The 21378-nt window shown below is 31.8% G+C and overlaps 2 protein-coding genes across 2 annotated transcripts; both read left to right on the top strand.

Moving 5' to 3' along the window:
• The first annotated feature begins 4938 nt into the window (after window positions 1-4938).
• On the top strand, window positions 4939-8719 carry LOC113852278 (LRR receptor-like serine/threonine-protein kinase GSO1). The gene is made up of 2 exons (XM_027482515.1): window positions 4939-8251; window positions 8352-8719. The coding sequence occupies exons 1-2, from the start codon at window positions 4939-4941 to the stop codon at window positions 8717-8719; spliced, it is 3681 nt and encodes a 1226-aa protein (XP_027338316.1).
• A 6925-nt stretch (window positions 8720-15644) lies between these two features.
• On the top strand, window positions 15645-20299 carry LOC113852828 (GATA zinc finger domain-containing protein 7-like). Its single transcript, XM_027483203.1, has 7 exons — window positions 15645-17010; window positions 17124-17242; window positions 17795-18490; window positions 18628-19120; window positions 19204-19342; window positions 19800-19893; window positions 19978-20299. Exons 1-7 carry the CDS (start codon window positions 15889-15891, stop codon window positions 20093-20095), a joined length of 2781 nt encoding a protein of 926 aa, XP_027339004.1. The 5' UTR covers window positions 15645-15888; the 3' UTR covers window positions 20096-20299.
• Window positions 20300-21378: the final 1079 nt, after the last annotated feature.

Raw genomic sequence — 21378 nt, 5'->3', positions numbered from 1 at the left:
TATTATGGGTTATAAATATTTCTTGACCATCATTGATGATTTTTCCGGTTCACGTGGATTAAACTAATGAAACATAAAAGTGAAACCAGAGACATTTTGTTACTTAGAGACACAATTTGATGCAAAACTTAAGACAATCAGAAGTAATAATGGACCAGAATTTTTAATGATAGAATTTTACCTTGCTAAAGGCATTTTTCGTCAAACTACTTGTGTTGAAACATCTTAACAAAATGGGGTGGCTGAAAAAAAGCATCAACACATCATAAATGTCACCAGAGCCTTGATGTATCAGGCTAATTTACCAAAATCTCTTTGGTCATTTGCTGTCATACATTATGTCCATCTCATTAATAAATTACCTACACCTTTATTACAAAATAAGTGATCCTATGAAATTCTTTATGAACAATCACCAAATTTTAATCACTTAAAGGTTTTTGATTGTTTAGCTTATCCCATTACTTTGGAGCAAGGTATAAATAAGTTTTCCCCAAGAGCTAGAAAAACAATTTTCATTGGATACAAAGAAGGAACTAAGGATTAGTTGTTGTATGACATTCAATCTAGAAAAAATTTTGTCTCTATAAATGTCATTTTTTATGAAACTTCTTTTCCTTTTCAAAGGGAGGAAGCATCTAACATGACTAATTTCTTTACACCAAAACCAACCTGTCAAGGTTCTTTACCATTTACCATATATGTTGTTGCTGCATTACAAACCCCTAAACCTGAAACTACTTTAACTCCAAACAATGACACATTACCAGCAACTCATGCTCCATCACATGCTGCACAATTGCCCATTAGAAAACCTACAAGACAAAAGGCAACAACCAACCTACTTGAGAGATTATCATTGCTATCTATCTGCTGCCAGCAACAGTGATTTGTCTTCATGTATCTCCTCTTTAATGACTTATTCTTTATATTCATTTCTTTCTTGCCATAAATGCTCATCAAATTATAAGAAATTTTGTTGTTCAGTATCGTCCTTGATTGAACCTAAAACATATTCTCAATCATCTAAATTGGATTGTTGGAAACAAGCCATGAAAATCTGAGATTAAAGCTCTTGAACCAAATCATACTTGACAAATAGTTGATCTTCCTCCTGGAAAAATCCCAATTGGTTGCAAATGGGTTTATAAAATTAAATATCATGCTAATGGTAGCATAGAAAGGCATAAAGCTAGATTGGTTGCCAAGGGTTACACACAACTTAAAGGAGTTGATTACTATGACACATTTTCTCCTGTAGCAAAGCTCACTATAGTGAGAGTTATTCTTGCCTTAACGGCTGCCAAACATTAGTTTCTTGAGCAATTGAATGTTAATAATGCATTTTTTCATGAGAATTTACATGAAGAAGTCTACATGACTTTGCCTCCAGGCATGGCCCCTCTCATCCCAATAAAGTTTGTAGACTCAAAAAGTCATAGTATGGGTTAAAACAAGCAAGTAGGCAATGGTATGCTAAGCTTATCACAACCTTACTGGCCCTTGATTTCAACTAATCTTCTGCTGACCATTCACTCTTCATCAAGCATGCAAGTGTTTCCTTTACTGCCCTGCTAGTATATGTTGATGATATAGTTCTTACATGGAATGATTTTGATGAAATCCAATTTGTTAAGGGACACTTGGATACACAATTCGGTATTAAAGATCTTAGCCATTTTTCGTTATTTCCTTCGTCTTGAAATCTTAAGATTTTCTTCTGGTATTCTGGTTAACCAAAGGAAATATGCCTTAGAATTGTTGGATGAAAGTGGTATACTTGCTGCCAAACCTTCATCCACTCCTATGGAGCCTTCTACTCGATTAGTTAGCTCAGGAATATACATGTATCTGATCCTCATGCTTACCACAGATTTGTTGGCCAGTTAATGTATCTTATCATCACCAGACCAGATCTGACTTTTGCTACACAACATTTAAGTCAATTTGTCTCTAATCCTATGGTTTCTCATCATCAAGCTGCCATGAGAGTCCTTAGATATATCAAGAGTTCTCCTGCTAAAGAGATTTATTTTGTAAAAGTTCCTCAATAATTTCATCTACTTTTGCTTATTCTGATTGGTGTTGTTGCTTAGAAACTCGCAAGTCCATCACAAGCTATTGTGTTTTGCTTGGTTCATCACTGATTTCCTAAAAAACCAACCACAGTTTCTCGCTCTTCATCAGAGGCTGAATATAGAGCTTTTGCAGCTCTTAGTTGTGAACTGCAACGGCTGCAATACTTACTGATAGATGTACAAGCTCCTCCCACAGCTCCAATTTCTGTATTCTGTGACAATCAATCAGTCATTTACTTGGCTCATAATCCAACATTTTATGAGCGCACAAAACATATGAAGATTGATTATCATGTCATTCGAGAGATGATCAACTCTGGCCTTTTTTATTTACTTCTCGTTCTTTCTTTTGCTCATTTGGCTGATATGTTCACTAAAGCCTTTCATCCAAAAAATATTGACACAGTGTGTTACCAAGCTGAGACTTTTAGATATACATAGTTCAACTTGAGCGAGGTATTACTAATTAATAATCATCTTTGATTGAATTTTTTTTATATGTAGTTATTCATTTACAGGATGTTATAGGATAGTCATTTAGAGTGGCACACATCCTTTGATTCACTCAAGTTAGTTATTCCTCAATCCTATAGACAATATTTATGGATGATATAATTTAGTAAATTGATAAATGATATAATTTTTAAGAAAAAATTATTATTTAATGATTGTTAGTATGTAATTTTGAATACATGTTAAAATATTATTATAAAAAAATAAAATATTTATTTTTAAATATATTAATTGTTATTTTTTATATTTTTATGATATTTGTATTCATAAATCACTCATCCGTTAATACTATTCTGATACTCTTTTGCATAAAAAAATTAATTTATTAAAACTAAAAAAGGAAGTAATGTGTCAAAATTTTATAATATATTTTAATTTTTTAATAATAAATGGTCAAAATAATAACAGATATATTAAATGAATGAATATATTTACTTATATTTTATTAACAAAAATTACAAAATAAATAGAAATATAAAATAAATATAATAATTAATACGTTTAAAAATTAGTCTACAGTAGTTGTTGTTTCTTATAAAATAAGTCACTAATTTAATTATTGAATACTGTAACATTTCTTGAATATAATATTAACAAATTTTTCTAACATATAGCATTGGCTGTTATAAGAAATTATAGTATTTAATAATTAAAATATAGTATTTAATATTATTAATATATTAAATTATATTAAAAATTATAATTTTGAAGATGAATTTTATTCCAAGTTAAAAAATTTCAATTGTGAATTTATATAATATAAATTGTTTTATTAATTTAAATGAAATAAAAATTTATTTAATAAAAACATAAAAAAATATCAAGAAGATAATAAAGAAGAAACAGCAAAACTTTTTACTTAAAAACACTGGTAGAATTTTATATATGAATAGACACAAACAAACCGAACGAGTCCAAAAAAATTAGCTTAAAAAATTTTCGATCATTAATTAGGACAAAAGTAACATTATTGAGTGGGCAAAATGAAAATACAGAGAACCTTTGGAGTAGCAAATTAAACATGGTTTACAGCAAACAGCATGCAATCAATCAGAAAGACGAAACGCCACAAAAGGACATCATGGTTTGGTAGATCAAACCAATAAGCTTGACAAGAAAACAATACTATATATATATATATGCAACATAAATTAAATTGTTCTTCCCTTTGTAGTCATGCAGAGAGTTCTTTAATCTGCTACCATGTCTTATCTTTTGGCTATATATATATATATACGCGTTGCTTGAGGAATTGTACAAAACCCAAATGTGCAATGGAATCGAACAATTTACGTGGCTAGCATGGGATATATGGCAAATTCTTTGTGGGGACTCCATTGACTTTGCAAAGCATGGAAAGTACATAATTCCAAAATTCCTAAACTCAAACCAACAAGTTTTATATAGGGAAATTGAACTGCCTGCTTTCTCAATGGGGTCTCCTCCATGTTCAATAAGAAATCATGCAGAGTAGTATACTGTGCACACATTCCATTATCCACGTACATTTTTTAATTAATTAAATTTCAAAAAATAATTGATCTGTAAAATAAATACTTTGAATTTTTTAAAATTAAATAATAATAAAAATTATACTCCTGAGAATACGTTATTAATATTTTTGGTCAAGTAATATAAACATAATATTATTTCTTTCTGTTGGTTCACCCAACCACTGTATCATCCTTCTCTAAGCAAATATCTTCGTAACTTCACGTATTCATCTTTATCTTCTCTGTGTCACTATATTAGTTCTGTTGTATAGCACACTCACATCACAAGATTTCTATAATCTCTATGACATTTATTAACTCATTTCTTTTTCTTATATTTCCCATGCTCTTTTTCCTGAACCCCCAGTTTGACTTTCTCAGCATTAATTCAGCTTATCTTATCTACCTTCAATGACAATAGTCAATGCCTTAATGGCAAATATTGCTATTGACTGACACAGTTGCAGTCTCTTTTATTAGTCATTGATATGCTTTGTCAAGCTATACGCAGCTGATACCAACTCATCTCCACTAATGCATGCCATGCCACCATGCATGATGAACTTATCAATATGCTTACACATACACACTTCTATAGAACCATTCACATGAATGATGATGAATCCTTTTCTTCTCAATATCAAAAACAACCACCACCGCTTCCCAACCTACACCTAACACCATAAATTTGCAGTTGTCTTCATCCGTATCTCCGTATTAAGAAGAACAAATTTGCAACCAAACAATTGAACCTTGTAACTACGAGGATGAAGATTTCAACACTTGGATTTGTTTTTCTTTTTTGCTTACTACATCTAGTCCTTTGCCATGGTAACTTAGACAGTGAGGGCACTATGAGAGTGCTTTTGGAGGTGAAATCGTCGTTTTCTGAAGACCCAGAAAATGTTTTGAGTGATTGGTCAGAGAACAACACAGATTACTGTAGTTGGAGAGGTGTGTCATGTGATGATGACTCGGAGCAAGTGGTGGGACTCAATCTGTCCGAGTCATCACTCAGTGGGTCAATATCATCTTCACTCGGTCGTTTGCAAAACCTGCTCCACCTCGATCTCTCTTCTAACCGCCTCAAGGGTCCCATTCCAACTACCCTTTCCAACCTCACTTCATTGGAATCGCTGATTCTTCACTCTAACCAACTCACAGGTCACATTCCCACCGAGTTAGCCTCGTTACTGAGTCTCCGAGCTTTGCGAATCGGTGACAACGGACTCAGTGGAACAATTCCCGCCTCACTTGGGAATCTGATCAACCTTGTCTACCTTGGTTTAGCCTCATGCAGACTCACCGGTCCGATTCCACCTCAACTCGGTCGACTCAGTGAGTTGGACAATCTGATCCTGCAGAAAAACGAGTTGACTGGTCCGATTCCGCCCGAGTTGGGGAACTGCTCAAGCCTCACCATCTTCACTGCTGCCGAAAACAAACTCAATGACTCGATTCCGAGTGAACTGGGTCAACTCAGGAAACTGCGTGTTCTCAACCTTGCCAACAACAGCTTAACAGGGGAGATTCCGAGTCAACTCGGTCAAATGAGTGAGCTCAAATATCTAAATTTCGTAGAGAACAAGCTTGAGGGTAACATCCCAATGTCTTTAGCTCAACTGGGTAACCTTCAAACTCTTGACTTGTCCATGAACATGCTCAGTGGGGTGATTCCAGAGGAGTTAGGCAAATTGGGTCAGCTACAATTCATGGTTCTTTCTGGTAATAAACTCAGTGGGACCATTCCAAGAACCATATGTTCCAATGCAACAAGTTTGGTGTTCTTATCGTTTTCAGGGAATGGACTTAATGGTGAGATACCAGCTGAATTGGGTCAGTGCCAATCACTGAAACAACTTGATCTGTCCAACAATTTTCTCAATGGATCAATACCTACTGAGGTTTATGACTTGTTGGGTTTATCTTTTCTTTTGCTTCACAACAATAGCTTGCTTGGTTCAATCTCTCCCTCCATAGGGAACCTCACTAAATTGCAGACACTTGCATTGTATCACAACAAGTTGATTGGTGCTCTCCCTAGAGAGATTGGGATGCTTGGGAAGTTGGAAATGATGTATCTTTATGATAATGAGTTATCAGGGAAGATTCCTTTGGAGATTGGTAACTGTTCAAGCTTGCAAAAGGTTGATTTCTTTGGGAACCACTTCAGTGGGGGAATTCCCAGCACTATTGGGAGGTTGAAGGATTTGAATTTCTTGCATATTAGGCAGAATGAGCTTGGTGGTGAGATTCCAGCCACACTTGGTAACTGTCATATGCTTGAGGTGCTGGATATGGCAGACAATAACCTCTCAGGTGGCATTCCTGCAACTTTTGGGTTCCTTAGAAAGTTGAAGCAGTTCATGCTTTACAACAATTCTCTTGAAGGTAGTATTCCTCACCAAATGATAAATGTGGCAAACTTGACAAGAGTGAATCTTTCAAAGAATAGGCTGAATGGTAGTTTGGCTGCATTGTGTAGCTCTTGGAAGTTTCTTTCTTTTGATGTTACTGATAATGAATTTGACAGTGAAATACCCTTTCTCCTGGGGAATTCACCTTATCTTGAGAGGCTAAGATTGGGTAACAACAAATTTTCTGGTGAAATTCCAAGGACATTGGGAAAAATCACTGAGTTGTCATTGTTAGACCTCTCTGGGAATTCACTTACAGGACCAATACCAGATGAGCTATCTTTGTGTCATAATCTGGCCTCCATTGATTTGAACAATAACTTTCTGTCCGCACACATGCCATCATGGCTTGGAAGTTTGCCTCAGTTGGGAGAGCTTAAGCTCTCCTTCAATCAATTTTCTGGGTCTATTCCACTAGCCCTATTCAAATTACCAAGGTTGCTGGTTCTTTCCTTGAATAACAATTATCTTAATGGAAGTCTCCCAGGTGATATTGGTGATCTTGCATCCCTTAATGTCCTCAGTCTTCACAATAACAATTTCTCTGGACCAATCCCTCATGCACTAGGTAAGTTAAGCAATCTTTATGAACTCCAGTTATCCAATAATAGCTTTAATGGTGAGATACCAACTGAAATTGGAAATCTCCAAAATCTCCAAAGCATTTTAGACCTCAGTTACAATAATCTCTCTGGTGATATCCCACCTTCACTTGGCATGCTATCAAAATTGGAAGCACTTAATATCTCTCATAATCAACTCACTGGAGAAGTCCCTTTAGTAGTTGGTGAAATGATGAGCTTGGAGAGGCTTAATATCTCATACAATAACCTTCAAGGTGCATTGGATAAGAAGTTCTCCCGCTGGCCACAAGAGGCATTTGAAGGGAACATTCATCTTTGTGGAGCCTCTCTTGGGAGCTGCAAGCATCGCGGTACTTCCCACAAGAAGCTATCAGGCTTAAGTGACACAGCAGTGGTCATAGTCTCTGCCATTTCAACTTTAGCTGCAATTGCACTTCTAGTACTTGCAGTGAGCATCTTCTTGAAAAACAAGCTAGAACTTTCCAGGAAAGGCAATGAAGTGAATTGTGTTTTGTCCTCCTCTTCAACACAAGCACGGCGATCATTGTTCCCTCTAACTTCTCCTGGAAAGAGAGATTTCAGGTGGGAAGATATCATGGATGCCACAAACAATCTAAGTGATGAGTTCATAATTGGTTGTGGAGGTTCTGGAACAGTCTATAGAGTTGAATTCCCCACTGGAGAGATTGTGGCTGTGAAGAGGATTTCATGGAAAGATGATTATTTGTTAAACAAAAGTTTTATAAGAGAAGTTAAGACTTTGGGGAGGATCAAGCATAGGCATCTGGTGAAACTGATAGGTTGTTTTAGCAATAGAAACAAGGGAACTGGTTGGAATCTGTTGGTATATGAGTATATGGAGAATGGGAGTGTATGGGATTGGCTACATGGAAAACCCCTCAAGCCAGGTAAAGCAAATGGGTGCCTTGATTGGGATACAAGGTTCAAAATTGCTGTGGGATTGGCTCATGGAGTGGCGTACCTCCATCATGATTGTGTGCCAAAGATCATTCACAGGGATATCAAATCCAGTAACATTTTACTAGATTCCAAAATGGAGGCACACTTGGGAGATTTTGGACTGGCAAAACCACTCATTGAGAATCAGGACTCTAATACAGAGTCCAATTCTTGTTTTGCTGGGTCTTATGGTTACATAGCCCCAGGTAATGATTGATCATACTCCTGACTTGAATTATTATTTTTCTCAGTTTTTCTTTTTTGGTCTAACTGTTGACAATTGAATTAAAATTTGCTTGTATTTAGAGTATGCATACTCAATGAAGGCAACAGAGAAAAGTGATGTTTACAGCATGGGAATTGTGCTTATAGAACTTGCTAGTGGTAAGATGCCAACAGATGCAGCTTTTAGAGCAGAAATGGACATGGTGAGGTGGGTGGAGATGCTCATTGATATGCCAGACACTGCATGTGAGGAGTTGATAGATCCTGAGCTGAAACCCCTTTTGCCTGGTGAAGAGTTTGCTGCTTTCCAAGTGCTTGAGATAGCCATACAGTGCACAAAAACTGCACCACAGGAGAGGCCATCATCACGCCAAGTATGTGATCTTCTACTGCATGTAGCCAACAAGAAGAAGCTGGACTTTGAGAAGCTGAATTTGGATCATTACTAGTTATTTTATTTCCAATAGATTGAAGATAAAGGAAGGCATGTTGTATGTGCTTGATTTCATTTGAGAAATTTTAGCAATTCAACAAGCACGTTTTAATTAAACATACTCCAATGTTGAGATTTATAAAGAGAAATATTAATATATATAATGGTGACTTGAAAATGTAAATTTTCCTTTTTATCAGATTAGTATTTTATGTTTTGCATCCTTTTAACATTTTTTTTTATGCCGAAGACTCTTGGCTATATTTAAATTATTGTCAACCTCCAATGGGGGATTGGGAGGTAAGTTGATTGCTTCAGTTAGGCTGCCTTTTCTTTTCTTTTTTCTTTTTTCTTTTCCCACTTTATAAGAAAATGACTAGTTAAAACAACTGCATTAATTTGCTAAGAGATTGTTTGCGTAAGAAATTTGGAGGTAGGGGGAGAATTTTTATTTATTTTAAATAAATATATTTTAATTTAATAATTTTGTAAAATAAAAGATATAAAATAATATATTAATATAAATATAATGTATTAATAATTTATTTACGAGGACTATGTTATTTACTCCCTAAAATGATAGATATTTGACTATTTAATTCAAACTTATTTTAAAATATTATACCTTAAAATTATAGACATTTGTTTATTTAGTTTTTAAAGTTATGAAAGTATTATTTTAGTCTTTAAAATTATATGTATCTATTAATTTAGTCTCTAAAATTATGAAATGAAATTTTTTATCTTAAAATCATCATAAATAAACTATTTTTGTTTCTAAATTTATAGGAACCCTCAGTTTAGTCTGTGAAAATAGAACATAATTTTCAATTCTTGAAATTCTAATAAAAACTTGTTACTTCCATTAATTTTCTATAAAATTTATCCAACAAAGTATTAGAAACAATAAGACATCATGCTTATATGACTACCTATCTTATTAAATAACATTATTTTATTTTATGAAAAAAATAGGAAAAAGATGTGTTGCTAGCAAGATTATTGCCTTTTCTTTCGCTTCAACTTTATTTTAAAAATATAAGTTTAAAAACTCTTACACTCAATATAAATGTTTCATTTAATTTACATCTAACGATTAATAAAATAATAAATTATAATCTATTAAATATAAGTTAAATAAAAGACTTAAATCAAATATAAAAATTAAATTTATACTAATATATATATATATATATATTACTTTCCAAAATGTTGCAGCTTTATGACATACATGAATCATATTGACACCTACCTTACAGTTCATTTTATGGTAATAAGATGATATTTTATATTTTACTTTATTTAATATTTATCCTATGGGCTAATTTTAATTTTTTTTAATTTAAATTTTATTTTATGAAAAGAATTTAGTTATAAACAAGATAATATAATTAGTTAGATTAATATATCAAATGTAAAATAAAATAAAAATATTTTTATTTTTATTTAATTTTTTATCTTATCTTATAACGAGCTCTTAATATATCACATTAAATATGTTGTTAAAAGAATTTAATAAAAATTAATGAGAAAGATTAAAATGATTAATTTTTAATATTTTTTTATAATTTTAGAAATTAAATTGATAAATATTTATAATTTTAGAGATTAAAATGATTAATTCATAAAAATTTTAAAAATTAAAAGTTTATTTCTAAATATAAAAGATTAAAATAAATAATTTTTCTATAATTTTAAATACTAGATTGATAAAAATTTATAATTTAAACAAAATAATATATAATTCTTTATTTATTGTCAAAGATGATATATAATTTTATTAATTCAAAATAAAAATTTATTTTCTCTCTCTTTCGAAAACTCTCCTTGAATAATCCCTAACACTTTTATTTGAGAGTTTAATAAGAAAGAAAAAATAAGTATCTAAAGAATATATATAAAAAGAAATTTTAAATTCTTTTTTTATTTAAATGTCAAACTCACCTCTTTTTTATTAAAAAAATTCAAAGAATATTTCAGTGCACATCTAAATTTTTTTAAATTTTTTAAAAAAATTTAAATAAAAAAAAATTCTTTCTTATTTAGATGTTAACCATTTCTAAAATTAGAAAAACTAAAAAAATAAACCAAAAAAGTTTTGGATTACATTTAAACACTTTTAAGCCTTTTTTGTTTACTTTAAAAAAAATTCAAATAAAAAATTTCTGTTAAAATCCTTTTCCCCCCCTAATTTTAGCCTGGAAACAGAGCCTAAAATGTTATTTTTGTTTCAACCATCCCAGTCCTTTGAAGAAGAAAGCTCAAACTTCATCTTATCAAAGTCTAACGAAATTTAAAAACATTAAATAACTCTTGAAACAAAGTTTCAATATAATTATATTCGTAGTCGTAGAAACGCTTGTATATAGGTCGATTCTTCAATCAACTACTTTTTTTAGTATTTACAATTATTATATTGACTTAAATGCATTCTTTAGACATTATTCACATTATTTATCAATTAAAATTAAATTTTTATTTTAATATTTTTTAATAATAGTAAATATATATTTTTATTGAAATAAAGCTATAATTTTATTTACTAAACAGTATACAAATAACAATATATAAATTTTGTCCCTATTGTATATTATCGATTATAAATAATATTATAGTTAATAATCGACTAAGCTTTTACGTACGGTAAAGTTATGATTTTTGAGACTAAATTCATTAGTATTTATAATTTTAAGAATTAATTTGATATATTACTAAAAAAATTCATAAACTTTTTAATCTAGCTCCTTTAAGTAAAGAGAATATATCTGAAACATAAATTACATTTAAAAGTAATATATATCATTTAAAATATTATTATAGTTTGTGAGTAATATTATTGTTAAGAGTTAATGTCAATAATTGCTTAAAAACATTAACACCTAAAATTATAGGGAAAAATTAGTAATTTGATTATTTAATTTTTTTTTTAGTTTTAAATTTGTATTTTTTAAAAATTTAGTAGTCTAACTTTTACTTTTATCTTAAGTTAGTTTGTTTTTATCTCAACTTAGCGACTTAGTTAGAATGTTGTTAAGGCTCGTCAAAAATTACATTTTTGAATTAGATAATTTTGATCCATCTAATTCTGTGTACATGGTATGAAATGCAACAAAATTTTATAACTAAGTTGGCACGTAAATAATGAGTAAAAGTTTCAAAAAGTTGTGTTCAAGTTAAAATATAGAGATTTAATTATTAAAGCAAAAATGGGTCTTCAAAAAATGATTCAATTTAATCAATTTAAAAATACAAAAAAATGATATGTTGATCAAAACTTAGCATTTAAAAGAATTCTTCAATCAGTTTCAATGATCATTTAATGAAAAAGAAATAATTTTTTTTTCAAAATTAGACTTTGATGAAAATGATTACTAAATTTATGCTTCAATTTCTATTTTAACCAATAAAATGACCAAAATTTTTAATATATTGATCAAAATATAGTGTTTAGGGACCTCTTCAAATAATTTTAATAAAATCTTTGAAAAAAATTATAATGTCTGACAAGATTCTAATGGATTTAATCATATTATAATAAAATGAATAACTTGAAATGAAAATAAAAAAGTGAAGGTTAAATTGAAAAAAAAAAAAAGAAGATAAAATTGAAACGTAAAATAAAGGTAGAAAATAAAAATACTTATTTTTCAAAAAATAAAATAAAAAAACTATTAAAATTTCAACTATTCATTTTTTTAATCAATGATTACAATTTATTTTATCTTGAAATATCACCTTCTTAGTTCTTATTTAAAAGAGGTTAATTTTATATTTATGACTGGATATTCCCACATACACAGTAATTGGGTAAAACTTTCTTCAACCTAATGACTGCAAAGTTCAAAATTTTGAAACTGTTAAATTTATGTTTATATAGAGCGAACTTTCATTGCAACTAATTAATGTTGTCAAATGATATTAACTATATAAAATTAGTTTATGTTATTTACAAAATCTACAAATTATTTTTTTTCTACAACATGGCATACCCTAGCAATTACTTTTAATTAATGTAAATTCAAATTCAAATCGTTGAACAATTAAAACTTACACATATAAATCAAAGAAGCTACAAATTAATGTTCAAATTATTGCGCTATTGAATCATACACGTAAATATTAAAACTTACACATATCAATCAAAGCAGCTACAAATTCAAATTCAAAATCAAAATCATCACAGAATCGATCCTTACCTGAAATCTAAATTAAATTATTATTTCATAATTAAATGTTTATCATGATATTTCAAATGTCACGTGACTGTATTAAATTCTCTTTTTAAATATAAAATATAGGTATTTGTATCTTTCCTGTTCATAATATACTCTATGGCTTGATTTTGCAGTAAATACGATTTCTATGTAACGGTTATATGCTAGATTTTATTTTATTTTTTTCTAATTCAAAATTAAAATTTGACATTTTAGCAACTTTTTAGCTTTAAAAGAAGTAGAATAAATGTTCATTAATATTCATTTTATGAATCACCGCTACAAAAACTGGAAAACGAAACTTTTATTTGTAGAAAATATATATTATACATAGTTCAGTAACATTTTTCTTAAGTTCAAGTTTTTTTTTTATATAATTTTCTTTTGTTTTCAAAGACTTTTACTAGAAACACTGAAATAACATTTTTTTTATTTTTACTATTTTATGTATAAATTTATAAAAAATGAAAAATAGACTAAAAAAATTATAGTAATTTTGTAATTAAAAATGAAAATAAAATATATTTTTAAAAATCAAACAGGTCTTTAGTAACTCAATTATAATTAAATTAACAAAATACTAAACAACATGTATAGTTGATAACGTGACAAAAATAATATTATATATAATATAATATATATTTTTTATTTTATTTTAATTCTTAAAATTGTTATCCATCATATATTTTAATCTTTAAGATTGTTATTGAATTAAACATTGTAATCTTTTATTCTTAAAATATTTAATTTACTTATATTTCTTTTTCTTTATTCTTTCATTACTAAAAATTAGTTTAACAGACTTTCATCTACATCCTTTACTGATGTTAAAATCACTCCATTATTTCTTTTTCAATTTAATCAAATCTAAATTTCTCAATTGAGTCAACTTCTCTAAATTTATCATTCACTCACTCACTCACTTTTTTTTCCTCCAAAGAAACACACCTTTTGTAATGAATCAAACATTCTAATGTTGTATATTACATTTAACACCACATGATTCATAGGATGAAATATAATATTCTCGTCTTTTTCACCATTTAAATATACTATTATCTTATCAAAATGACATATCTTATAAATATTTTTATGAAGCATTAATATTTTTTTATATAACTTTGCAATCAAGGTGTACTTGATGTTTAACATTTCTAACCTTTACAAATTTCTAATAGACTTTGGAAGCTCTGAGATTTTAGTATTTCTCAAACACAAATACCTTAAGAGGAGCAATATGTAAATGTTTTTAGGAAATGCATTTAAAGGAGTTCTTTTTAAATCAAACACACTATATAACTTGTTAAACTTGAAGTCAACATCGGATGATAAGAAAATATCATTTGTCTTTGTCTTTACCTTATCATAAAAATATTAAAAAATATTAATAGTAGACTAATGACATCAACTTGGTCGTTGCAAAAAAACACAAATGGTGACCAATGATAGTATTTTCTAGTGATAACAAATGAAGAAGAATAAGAATAATAAGTAAATAAAATATTTTAAAAATTAAGGACTAAAACATTAGTAACAATTGTAGAGATCAAAATATTAGACAAATAACAATCTCAAAGATTAAATGAAATAAGAACACATCATAATATATATGATGTTATTTTTATTATGTAATTAATCATACATATTATATAAAGTGATATGTTATGTCATGTAAAATATTTTATGTTTATTAAAAAAAGGGAATTTAATTCTATTAGATTTTATTTTATATTACATTATCACGATTGTATCATGAAAAATTCAAACTAAATATAAGAGAAGAAAACTTAAGTGATGCCTTTTTAGTCTTCTCAGTTCAGGTTGAAGTTTCATCTCCGTCTTAAAACAAAGTTCTAATTTTAATTAATAAATAATATAAACGGTATCTAATTTTTAAGGAAATTCCAAATTCCTAACTTCAGTTTCTAAGATATTTTTCAAGTAAATAAGAAAATGTTTTGTTTGTGATAATTAAAAGAAAAACTAAGTGATACGAATTCGAATTTTGTCCCACAAAAGGTGCCATAAAAGGATGGTGGCACCAAAATATAAAAACAATCTAATAGTAAAAGGGAAATACAAAACCATTTAACGGTTCACAGAAACAGTTGGTAAAAAGAAAGTGAACCCATTTCTTTGATAATTACAACCTAAAGGTAGAGGAAAGTGGAAAGAATCCCAAATTGTGTAGAAAACAGTGAATCTAGAAATGAAAGATAAAAAACGGTGACAACTAAACACCCCACTACTGGTCAACATAATTTGGTCAACATAATGTTAAAGGAGATGGTGATATAATAATGTAGAGGAAGAGGATGACGCTCTCTTTGCTGTATTTTCTCTTTCTCTTTCTCTTTACTCAACGACCCCACAATCTCAACGGTTCAAACTCAACGTCTCACTCACTAAATCTCATTCGCACTGTTTTATTTATATAAACACTCATCACATTCTAAGCTTTGGTAAGCTTCGCGTGTTGCACCCTTCTAAGAACCTCACACCTTTGTTCCTTTCTTTCGACAACAAAAGCGCTTCTTCCAATTTTAGGCACAGCCCAATCTTCCAATTTAACCAACAAGGACGAGGAAACAAAACAAACAACGTTAATTCTTTTTTGTTGTCACAACCGTTACACAAGACGTCTAAATATAGGCGACGAAAACGGGCATGGGTTAATTATGATTTGAAGAGCATTTATAGCCATAAACTGCTCCTTCCTTTTAGTGTAAGAACGATCGTTTCTCCTTCATCTTCTCGTCCTCTGCTTTACACTGTTCTGTTTTTTCTTTTTTCTTTTTTCCTTGCGTTTGAGCAAAGAGTTCTACGGTGAAGAGTTTCGTGACTTTGTAATGTCTCAGAATTCTCCACCCCTTTCCCTGAAATGGGTTGCTATGCTTTCAGGTTTATATAAAACCTCGTGAAGGTTTGAACAAACCGAGAGAAGAACTAGAAGCAGACAAAGCAGAACAAAATGGCATCTTCCCAAGTTGTTGAAATGGCTTCTTCTTCGCCCTTTGGTTGCGTTCTGAGGGACCGTAATCACCGCGATGGATGCAGGGAAAGCAACGTGAAGGCCACGCATGCCGCATTCCAAAGGAACATCAAGAACTTTGTGATGGACCACATTAACACGTGCATGTCCATGTCTTCTGACTCAACAAACGAGAACACCAACAATACTCACATGAACAACAATGGTTCATGGGTTTCAAAGGCTCGTAAAAACCGCAATCTCCATAGGCTTCATTTCAATAGAACCAACCATGACATCAACAATGACAAGGATGAAACCTCGTTGGCTTCATTGATTAGCCCCAGACACTCGCGCCTTCTTGATCGATGGGCTGCAAGACAAGCTCGTGAAATGGTGTCAACATTGGAGAATGAGGCTGAGTTATTGTCCATGAACAATAATAACAATCACAACAACAATAACGGTGACATGTTCACAAGGACTTGCAATAGTTCTAGCTCTGATGAGCCCTCCTCAGAAATCTCAAACCTTGGTGCATCTTCCCTTGTTCAGATATGGGAGAAGAGGCTTAACCAATGCAATGGCTCTAAACCAATAGAGAGGATTAGTCCCAATGCTGCAAGTGCTTCTAGCAACAATGAGAATGCGTCCTCTGTGGAGGAACAATGCATTGATGGGCCACCGGTGAATGAAGAATCTTTCCCTGATTGGGAATCTGATAAGACTGGACACAGTGATCAATCTGTTTCGCCACGTGGCAGGTCATGCTCTCCGGAGAGTGACAGGGTCAGTGTTGCTGACATAATCAAAAAGCTCACTGCTACAAACCATAATCAGAGTCCAACACCTTCTTTTGGTGATGACAATGAGAATGAAGTGTGTGGTGGTAGCAGCAGTGTCACAGGTTCTCCTTGTAGAGAGCGAGAATTTGGTGGCTTCACACAAGAGCAGTTAGAACATAAAGCTTTTCCTCAGATGGTTACTTCTTCTCTTCGAATTCGAGGTCGCCGGGCGTATAATGATTTGCTTATGCAGTTGGAGCATGACCGTTATGGGGAGCTCAAGAACCTGGCAGAACGTGGATCAGTCTCCAAGTTCACACACAGAGGTCGCATTCAGGTAAAAATGAAAACAAAGGGGTGGTTACTCTTTGTTTGTTATTAATGACAATGTTATGCCCGAGTTTCTTAAACAAGTTCTGATTGTAATTTGCTTTGTATGCATAAATGCAGTCAGTGCTTCGACTTAGATTGTTACAGCGTGGTGCGGCAGCTAATGATCCACCCAGCCAGAAATCAACAGCATCTGAAGTCAACAGACAACAACAGGGATCAGCAATTATGCAATTAAGGTTTGATAATTTCCACTCAAAAGTCAAGTTTCTTACTCCTTTCGTGATCGATACTCATACTTTGAATGAACTCTTGTTTTAGAAAGATATTTAATGACTTCTCTGGTAGTCAAGACATATCCACACCAAATGCCTTGCCGAAAAAAATTTGTTGAATTTCATATCATGGTAGTGGCAAGATGCATTAAAAGAGTATAATTATAAATGTCTGAATATACTTACTCATGGACTATTTATTTGTCTGAATTCCAAAACTTATAATTTCATTCCATAAAGCCAGATTTAGGCTGGATAACATGAGAATTGAGAAGGGTGTAAATGCACATTTGGATCAAGCATTTCCTTTTATATGCACCGGTTCTTATTATAAATGTCACCAAGATGGAAACTCGTAAATAAACAATTTCTGCTATTTTGGCCCTTAAACCCATCAGCAGTTATCATCCTTGTGAAATCTAAATTTAGGTTTTTCATAACATGAACACAGCAAGGTTCATCATATTTAAGTTCTCCTGTAGGATATTAAATGACAAATGCTTTTATAAAATGCAGGGAAAGGTTTAATATTGGGGTTGAACTTAGAACTACAGTCCAGGGAGAAGTGGCTAGCCCAAGAAATCCTCATAGGGAGATAGTGAACAACAACACACAATTGGCTAACTTTCCCTCCACTGATCAACTCAGCAAAGACACAAGCAGCCAGACTCCTCATGGAATTGCTAATCACTCTACAGAATCCACACAAAAGTCAGTGTCACACACTGCAGCATATCATAATAGAGAAAAAGCTCATCCAAGTTCAGATGTCATGTTCCAAGAAACAAGTTTTCAGGCTCAACATCATGAGCCCCAAGAAACCGCTGAGGCAACTACTCCCATGACTGATTCAAATCTAAATGAGACAGATGATAGGGTAGAGACAAGCAACAAACAGAATGATATGGCTAAAAGCAGTAATGAAGAGACAGTAAATGAGGAAGAGGCAAGTAACCGCCGGTATGCTGAAATAAGTTATGAGGAGACAGTAGAAGAAGAGGATGTAAGCAATCAGAACTATGCTGAAAGCAGTTATGATGAGATGGTTGAAGAGGTAGAGACCATTGACCAGAATTATGATGAAATCAATTATGACTGGATCAGTGAAATTTCTAGGCCTAGGAGCTATTGGGAAGAGCGCAGGCAAGCATGGTATAGAGAGATGCTTGACAATGATTCTCATAATGAGGATATACGGAAGCTTCTTGAAAGGTATGTATTTTTCTGTTAAATTCTTTCAACTATTTCCTTGTATGTTCCTTGAATATAATATTTACATAATGAATTATAACTCAAGAAAATGTTTTAATATGTTCACTGTTCTGAATACAAGTATATTATGCTTCCAGACAAACGGTGTCAAATTTCCTTTCTAGTGACTTCCGAGAAAGAATGGATAGATTGATGGAATCTCATAGGGGAACACAAACACATGTAGTCAATAGTTATGATAATCATGAGGAAGACAACCAAGGGTTGATAGTATTTTTACAAGAGCATTTGCATAATGCGAGAGCTCCTCAAGAAGATGGAAGAGAGAGCGGGGAGGAAGAAGAGGAGGTGAGGATAAATCAGGATGGGGAAGAGGAAGAAGATGAGGAGGCAGATGAGCAGGAGCATGAACATGAAGAGGAGCATGAGGGGGAGAGTTTGATAAGTGGTTCATATCATGAAGTTGGCAAATATTCTAATCAATCCTCATCGTGGAGTTTCGGGGACAATGAAGCCGGTGATGAAGATCTTGATAGAGATGCTTCTACATCCTCTCCTCAACCTTATCAATCTCAGCCATTCTATCAGGATAGTCGGCGATGCTCTTCGTCCACCAATCATCATTCTATTGTGAGTTTCTGTTTACGTTGATAAATATATCTGAGTACAAGACTCTTAATCTCTTACTGATTACAAAACTTCTGTGCTTACAGGAAATGGAACTCATTTATGATTTGAGAGGGCACATGGATCAACTTTATCATGAGATATCTGAGCTCAGGAAATCAATAAAGGGCTGCATGGATATGCAGATGCAATTACAAAAATCCATGAACCGGGAGGTTCACACAGGTTTGTGCTCATTTATAAGAATTTTTAATCATGTCAATCTGATTGTCATAGTGCAAAATAGGCAGTACACCATTTAAGAAGTTCAGGTTCTTCAATATTCTTAGAGAATTCCAGAACAAATGAAACAAGGTGCCCATATTACCACACTGGCGATGTCAGCTTGAATTTCTAACAACATTAATTTTCTGGATTAAATAAATAAACTCCTTACTCTTTCATGCATAAAATAGTTTAGTTTCTAAAAAGATTACTATGTTGAGTTGAAATGCAACCGTTGTGCAAGTTAAAAAAAGATGTCACTTCACCATAAGGAAAATCAAATAAATTTGTCTCATACAAAGTTTCCTCTTTGGTTCACTTCTCATGCAAGCGAATATGCCTTTAATTGCATACCAATTACAAATGTCTGTCTCAGTAACTTTAGTCATGCAATGTATTATATAAAACTCCATTACAGTTAAAAATGAAGAAAAGAAGCCCCATAACAAGGCTCCAAAGAAAGGCAACTGCTGTATTTGCTATGAGATGAAAGTTGACTCGCTTTTATACAGGTATTTTCTTCCGAATTCTTCCAAATTATTTATTTTCATTTTAAGAGCAAAGGAGCACTCATGTTATCACCAACTTCATTACAGGTGTGGACACATGTGTACGTGTCTGAAGTGTGCCAATGAGTTGCAATGGAACAGTGGAAAATGTCCTATTTGTCGAGCTAAAATAGTCGATGTTGTTCGAGTATATGTTGACGATTAGCCTGTCTCGGTGGACAGACTCTAGAGGACTATCTCCTAGTCCTGATACTTAGTGAATTGCTAAGACAACAATTTGACATTATATGTCATACGACTTTCTCCTTTTTACATATACTTTCCAAGTATATGATTTTTTCTGGGGGAGATTCGTATCACAGACTTCAGTGTAGATCTTGATAGTTATAAATGAAACTTTTTTTCCTGCTGATATATGTTCGGTATAATTGTATTACAAGGACTTAATAAAAACACAGACAAACTTAAACACACAAATATTTTTGGCAACATGTCGGCTTTGTGAGAAGTGGAATATGTTGCTTGAGGTAAAAAAAGGGGGAGAAATAAAAAAAAAATGTTACCAACATTAGTTTTTAACCTCAGGCAAATGGGGATGAAAAAGCCAATATAATTCCAGACTACTGTTTAATGACGTTTATATATATATATATATTATTCGGAATTTTTCATATATATAAACGCAATCTAATAGCAGTACACAGTTGAAAGAACAAGAAAAACAAGACAAAAGAAAAAAGTTGTGTAACATTACTTGTCAATAAAAGCATATGACTTTCCCTTTTCCACGTATTTCGTCTGCCCACCAGTTTAACCATATGACTGTGTTGCCTGTTGCGGGTAATCAAACATGCGTTGCTTGCTTCAGAGATGAACATGATTTACACCATTTACAACTATCATAAATGATTATCTGCCGTTTTATGAATGCTTGGTAGGGCAGAAAGTTAAAAAAGTGAAAAATGGTGTGGACGTGTGGTATAATTGACCTGTTATTTAAACATATAAATTTGATTGGTTCCCTCATTTTCATTACTTCAATTTATTTTATTTTATTTTCATTTTTACTCCAATTAAGTGGCAGTTTTTTCCTTTTTAATTTAAATAGCAATTAATGAATTGCAAGGTTATTCCAACGAAAGAAAGAAACATATTAATTCGTCTAGAAGAATGAAAAATCCTGAAAACTGCATACTTCATTGTAATGTAGGCTCCTCAAGTTTAGGATAAACAATCTAAGATAAATGGGTCGAGAAATATTGCTAAAAAAATTTAACGGACAAGAAAATTCATGTTAATTGGGGGGTTGGCCATGGAGATCAGAAAAACCTCTGCAATGATATCTGGGTCCAACCTCCAATAGACTCACGGTGTTAGTACACCTGTTACAAAGTCAAATATGTAAATGTAATTGACTCTATTAATTATCAATCAATTATTAATACCACCTCAATCTTACTCTTAGAACATGAGAATTTTGCTAATGTA

This window comes from Abrus precatorius, unplaced genomic scaffold (genome assembly GCF_003935025.1).
Source record: "Abrus precatorius isolate BTA unplaced genomic scaffold, Abrus_2018 Scaffold10, whole genome shotgun sequence".
NCBI classification, from domain to species: Eukaryota; Viridiplantae; Streptophyta; class Magnoliopsida; order Fabales; family Fabaceae; genus Abrus; species Abrus precatorius.
The sequence above is the reverse complement of the archived record's forward strand: the minus strand, read 5'-3'. Positions and strand labels throughout refer to the sequence as shown.